This window comes from Triticum urartu, unplaced genomic scaffold (assembly GCF_003073215.2).
Source record: "Triticum urartu cultivar G1812 unplaced genomic scaffold, Tu2.1 TuUngrouped_contig_6135, whole genome shotgun sequence".
In the NCBI taxonomy this organism is placed as follows: Eukaryota; Viridiplantae; Streptophyta; class Magnoliopsida; order Poales; family Poaceae; genus Triticum; species Triticum urartu.
The window spans coordinates 1-6,655 of NW_024116870.1; the positions used below are offsets into that span (position 1 = coordinate 1).

The 6,655-nt window shown below is 44.3% G+C and overlaps 1 protein-coding gene and 1 non-coding gene across 2 annotated transcripts; one reads left to right on the plus strand and one right to left on the minus strand.

The window, feature by feature from the left end:
- Nucleotides 1-676: 676 nt before the first annotated feature.
- Nucleotides 677-748, plus strand: TRNAQ-UUG. The gene has a single exon. It is a non-coding gene; the product is annotated as a tRNA-Gln (tRNA).
- Nucleotides 749-1,674: 926 nt separating this feature from the next.
- LOC125530192 lies at nucleotides 1,675-6,655 on the minus strand (the record flags this gene model as incomplete). The annotated part of the gene is given in 10 exon segments (XM_048694596.1): nucleotides 1,675-2,035; nucleotides 2,658-2,730; nucleotides 3,036-3,485; nucleotides 4,309-4,536; nucleotides 4,928-4,994; nucleotides 5,082-5,182; nucleotides 5,284-5,683; nucleotides 5,908-5,993; nucleotides 6,379-6,499; nucleotides 6,597-6,655. Coding segments are annotated over 10 exon segments (1,839 nt in total), but the record flags the coding sequence as incomplete, so codon positions are not given.

Sequence of the window (6,655 nt, forward strand, 5' to 3'; positions counted from 1 at the left end):
AGGGAGGAGGAGGCCGGGGGCGGAGCTAGGTTTCGCCCCGCCCGCTGGCGGGGGTGGGGATACACTAATGTGATTGCAAATGATATTATTTGAGGGCCGTTTGGTCACTAATCCGAGGGCGCGTCCGTGCTCCGGATTAGGCAACTTGGATCGATGATCCTCTGACCGCACTCTGCGTTGGTGCTTCAATCATGTGACCTGGGTGTTTCTCAGTAGCTCTCCTGGATGATTGTCACTAGTAGCAGTGCCTTGGTGGTATGGCACTGGCAGTTTGGCGCAACTGGGCTGGGTGCAATGGAGGTTGGACGGGCGTGGGTGCTCTCAGCGGGCAGACCTGTGCATCAACTTGAACAAGTGTGCAAGTTGGATGAATGGATGAATGAATTGGCCGGGACCCGTTTGTGGATCATCAAGTGGCACCACACCAACCACAAGAGAAGCCTGCATCATGCCATGTGTCGCCTTTTGTCATCACTGGCTGATGAGATGCACCCGGGACTCCACTCCATTAATGCTAGGTCTACGTTACGAGGACACAGGCATGTGACTGGGGTCTCCATTAATGGTAGGGTTGCCACGCAGCAGCCGCTATAGTGGAGGTCCTCAGATCCACTTCGATGCTTTGATTTCTTGGATTAACATTAAATAGGACGAGAGAGAAAAGGTGTCATCAATTGGTTTCGTAGTGTAGTGGTTAGCACTCCAGACTTTGAATCTGGCGACCTGGGTTCGAATCCCGGCGAGACCTCCTTTTTTTCTCTTCCATTTATATACTCCTTTTTTTGCACTGCGGCCTGCTGATTTGTTCGCTCATTTTTCTTTTCCTTATCGGCTCATTGTCCTTCTCTTGCACGGCCATCAATTACGCTGCCACGAAAAAGAAAGCATCCACTTGCTCTCACTTGGCGCTTGCAGCCGGCGTCCACTCCATGTCGCCTGAGAAAACACACACGCTCGCTCCCTCGCATCTTATCTTGCATCTACACTCCAGGTCGTTATACTATTTTATTACTCCCTTGGTTCGGAATTACTTTTTTTGGATATAGATGTATCTAAAACTAAAATACATCTAGATACATCCATTTCTGCGACAAGTAATTCCGAACGGACGTAGTGCTCCCTTCGTCCCAAAATTCTTGTCTTAGATTTGCCTAGATACATGAATGTATCTAATATTAAAACGTGTCTTGATATATTCGTATTTAGACAAATCTAATACAAAATTTTTGGAAAGGAGGGTATTATTTAGTGAAAGAAACAGGAGCACACGGCACATCACTGTCCGGCTAATAACAAGTCGGTCAGGAGGAAGAAGACGGAAAGGAAAGATCTAGAGCACAGATATTCTTCCATGTTTTTTCAACGCACGTGTGCTTGAAAAGGTCAGTCGATCCAACAACCGTCCAGTGCAATGCAAGCACCGAAACAACGTCCTCTCCCGTCCCACCATGCGCGCGCGGCACTTCCCACTTCTAATGATTCCCTTTTACCAATTGGTCTGACAGCGACGAGGAAGCTGACAGTGTTCTAGAGACATCCCAAGTCACATGTCAAGAAATACAGACAGACAAACTCGCCGTACAGAAACCTCCAGTTCTAGAGCTTTCACAGGTTAGTGTTCAGAAAGTCGTTTTTTCGCGGCGGAGAACCCCTAAACCAGCGGGCGTTCCGGGCTGGAAAAACTCAGCCAGTGCATTACCTTTTTTCTGTACATACATACACAGTCGTTTACAGGCTGGATTAGTGAACTACGCCGGAGTGAGCCCCCTGCTGTTCAGTAATCAGTACTCGACCCAGTTGATGTCCAGGTCCTTGAGCTTGAGGAGCCACTTCTGCGCGTCCAGGGGCACGCTCGCCTTGTCTGCATTGCTGCTGCTCGGGTGGTGCTCCGCGGCGGCGGCGCTTGGAGATTCCGGCTGGCTCTCGCCGTCGGGGTCCGCTTGCTTCCGGGGCCGCCTTGGTTCAAGCGAGAGGAGCCGGGAGACCTCCTGTATGCCGCCCCATTTCTCCAGGGCGCGAGCAATGTCGTACCGCCCTGCCAACCACAACAAACGGAGTATGGAGACCGTTAGGAAGGAAGACCGGCCATGGTGGACCAACTGAGAATTAGAGACCACACGACTGGTGGCACTAGCATGATAGATAGAAACCCATGGCACGACCATGTTGCCGTTGCCCTCATCAATCTGGCATATACGAAACCGTGAATGCGACCAGTAATGTCAACTAGTGCGGTGCATCAATTTCATCCGGTTTGATCGTGGACCGATAAACGTCAACAATAACGGCTGTAGAGTAGAAAACTACTCCCTCCGTTCCGAATTACTTGTCGCAGGTATGGATGTATCTAGATGTATTTTAGTTCTAGATACATCCATTTCTGCGACGAGTAATTTGAAACGGAGTAATTTGGAACGGAGGGAGTACAAAAATTTGGTGCTGAAGAGTGAGGGGTCCCAGATATCTTAAGCAACACTACTACACTAGCAAGGTAGTGCAGTGGCATGGCCCACAGCCACCTGACCATATAAAAGTAGGCCATAAAAACGATACATTGACTAATTACATACCCAAATGGGGTACCAACTGCAATCAACATTAGTAGGGAAAATGGTCAACCCCATTCTAAATTTGGTCCAAGTAGAATTAGTCAGTACCTGCCCTCTCAAAAGACTTCCTACTTGGCATATAAGAAGGGTCCATCCCCCAGTTCTTCTGGAATCTCCCGATCTGCACACAATGGTCATTCTCGGTGTTAAATTATGATCATAAACTGAACATATCATAATAAATAAATAAATAAATTTCAAACATAATACAAAATGTATGGTATGGCATACAACGATTGGAGTGTGCACTATCATTTCCCTTACTAGCAATGTCAAAGTTATTTAAGAAAATCTAATGGGGAAAGGTGTAGTCCAAGATATTATGATACAACTCTGAAGCTAAGAAAACCATGATATACTAGCAGCCTTGTATGGGACTGGACGTTTACAAAGCAGAGGGAGAGAAGAAAAAGTATTTTCTCTCACCTCTTCTTGCAAGTTCTCGAGATTATCCCAATAACCCCTTGGTTTCCGATTTTTATAAGAAAGGGAGAGATTCATTAAGGTGGCAATCTTCCTGAACCCACCCATCCGTGTTATGGCCTTCTCAATATCAACTCTTCCATGTGTCCGAAGATGTTTTCTCTTAGGCATGAAACCATTCTGACCATGTTTTGCAATAAAGCTACCAAGTTCAGATTTGAGGACCTCGATGTCCTTTTGCAGGCCAGGAACTTTTGATCTTTGCCTTGTGGAAGTTGAAGAGCAATGTACAGGTGCTTGCTCCGGCTGCCGTCCTTCTGTGTAATACATAGGAACAGTATCTCGATTGGTTGGCGCATCCGAGTGAATTATGGAATTACCTCTCTCAGCTTCTGCCTTTTCAACATAATCACGGATTGCACATAAATTTGACGGAAGATCTTCGTATATGACCTGAAAAGGATAAAATAAAATGTTTTGGTTTATTTCTCCCCAAAGATGAGAACAAAATACTGTCATTTGCATGATGATGCCACACAAGTAACCTACAAATATTTGACAGCAAAACTGTCTTTATAAGTTCAATATCATGTTTGCATAGCGATGATACCTTGTAACAAGAATGCCTTCAAAACGAATTATTTGGATGCCTGAGATAGATGTTTGTGGCTAGCATAAAATTGGGAAAAATAATCCCTAGGAGACTCTTCAGAGATAACCTAATGCAGAATTATTGTTATCAAGGGAATGAAATACCAATTATTTCATTGGGAGAGACAAATGCCAATTTGTAAAGATAGCGGCGGATACAAGCTTATATTGTTTCAGATTCAGAGTATATAGATACATTCAGTTCAACATTTGTCAGGAACAAGCCTGTGACTGTAACTGATGGAAGAAATAAAATGAATGGGTAAAGGATAAAAGGTAAAGTCTGTCACATGAGCATGATGGTACATTGAACAAGATGATACATCCACACAAAGGTTGCTTTCTACTCCCTCCGTCCCGTAATATAAGAGCGTTTTGACACTAGTGTAGTGTAAAAAACGCTCTTATATTATGGGACGGAGGGAGTAAAGAGTAACACCCCAGGGTTACGTCAGAGCTAGTGTAGTTCTTTCCGAAATAAATAATGTAGAAGGATGGGGGCACACACAACCATTTTCTATTCCAACTTTTCTACTCCACAACAATAAGCTCTTTTTTGGATTAAGTAGGAAGAAGTCGCATGCATAAAATGCACATATTGTTCCTAGAACAAGGTTGTGCATACCTCTTCAAGGATAGACTCTGAGAGAAAGGTATCTTTATGCATCTTAGTCTCGACCATATACTTCAGCAGTGTGTGCTGATCTCCGAGCTGTTCGAGGCGCCATTTTCCTTTAAATGAGTAGAAATCGCCCTCAACTTGCTCAAAGCTGATCTCACGTTCAAGTTTCTCACGAAGATCCATTACAACACGGGCATGAAGTACCATATAAAGTAGGCCTTTGCAGCCCTCCTGAAAAAAAAAACTGAGATGTTACAAAACTTGCACAGCTCACAAAACAATCAAATTGAACTAAATTCTTTTGAGAAGGATCTTTGGGGACAGGGGGCATTGATCTTTTTTTTTCACTGGTAGGACACAAGTGTGATCCCTTCTGTAAAGTATTCTGCGACAATATATGTGAAATAAAACATTGAACTCTTAAGCATCAGAAAGTTTCAGAAATCTCTTGGGTAAAAGCCAAAAAAAGAAACTACAAAAGATAAGCAAGCTAACAAGCAGAAAGTGAAATTGTGGACTGACAACTCTGTGAAAAATCCATGCAACGCTACAACCCCAAACTTAAATGCTATTTACAAACAAGCAACCAGGACCTCATGTAAAATATTAACAGAATTTGTACCTGTAATATTCGAACTTTGTTATTATCACGAAGAATAATCCGACTGATAGCCAGGTTTGGTATAATCCTACAAGATAGCTATATTAGATAATAGCTGCGTATTGGAAATAGACTATGTGAACTCCAAATACTGCATAAAGATAAAACTGCTTACTCAGGTAACTTCTCATATGCTGTTAGTGCATTCCATACTTCTCGAACTGGTGCTTTCACGGTGATACTAGCAACAACACACCTGTGAGCCCCTTCACGCTCCTTCACCCAAAGCATTCCACAAGAGAAGACAATTTTCTTAGTGTGCTTTCCGTGAAATTTAAGAATCCAAGGATTTGATAGGTATAAGCTTCGTCAGTTACCAAGAGGCCATCAAATCGTCGAAGATGGATCTCATCTACCACACAAGGCCTATCAAGCCTGCAGACACTTCCATATACACCCCATTTGCCATTAACCTCAGGAGGAGGTGAAGCAAGCACACCACCAAAACCAGAAGAGGCAGGTGCTTCTTTGAACTTACTAGAAGAGATGACATCATTCTCGACTGTTGCACTACGCAAGTTAAGTGGCTTGGACTCTGCACCGGTAAATTTTGTAGGTCCAAATTTATGGTTTTCTAAATACATTTTTTCAGATCTGAAAGCCAAGGCTGTAAGATTCACAGGAAGATCTGACGTTATAATCCTCTCAAGAAATATTGCTGGGAAATTAAATCGTGGTATCACATTAACTTCATACAGCAAAATCGCACTAGCGGACCTGTTACAAAACGAAACAGGGGTCATATAAGATTTATGAACGGAATTCTTTTTCTGATGTTCAAAAGCCTAAGGCGATGAAATATCTAAGGATCCCTGAATCAAAATATTTCTATATCAGGGCATCAAGTGGTAGAAGATAAGTCACTATGGTCTTAAAAAGCTAGATGCTCACTGAAGGCATATGTTACAAACAACGCATAAAAATGACCACCAGATGCCCACCTTGGACCAGCCCTGACGGACCATTTCCCTTCAAACTTCTTGAAGTCACCATCGACCATGGAGAAGTGGAGCTCTCGTCCATCAACCTGCGCAGCAATTGTTAGCAAACAATCGAGTAAATAAGGACACATAGCTCAACATAAGTAGAAAACTAGGGAGACCATTCATCCTCTTTAAATCTGCTACCCGCAACTTAACAAGGAGAAACAACACATGCAGAGACACCGACAGTAAAATGTATTCAGTAGTCGGGACCTAATCAACTGATCATGCACAGATGTTGCCAATGCATTCAGTTCGAGCGCACTGCAAACATTTCAGTGAAATCTCATTTTGCCCCACGATTTGCAATCTTTTGCCCCACGATTTGCGATCAATGAGAAAAATGTACTACTACTAGTAAGTAGTAACATCTGAACTGTGACAACAACTGCCAGTAGGAGATTATGGTGAAGAGAAGACAGCACGTACGGCATCGGGGACCTCCCGGAGATCCAGCACGACGCGTGCCTCGATGTGCCAGTAGAGCGCTTGCTGCAGCCCCCTCTGCTCCAGCCATATCCTGCCCTCGTGCGGGCACGGGATCCTCCCACTGCACGAAATTTCCGCCAAATCAGAACCCTTCAACGGTGCTCCCATGGTGAAGAAGGCGGGACCGAGACGGCGGTGGACGAGAAGGAAACGCGTACCTGTGCACGAGGTTGGGGACGAAGTCGGCGAGGCGCTCGTAGTCGGTGATGATGCGCCA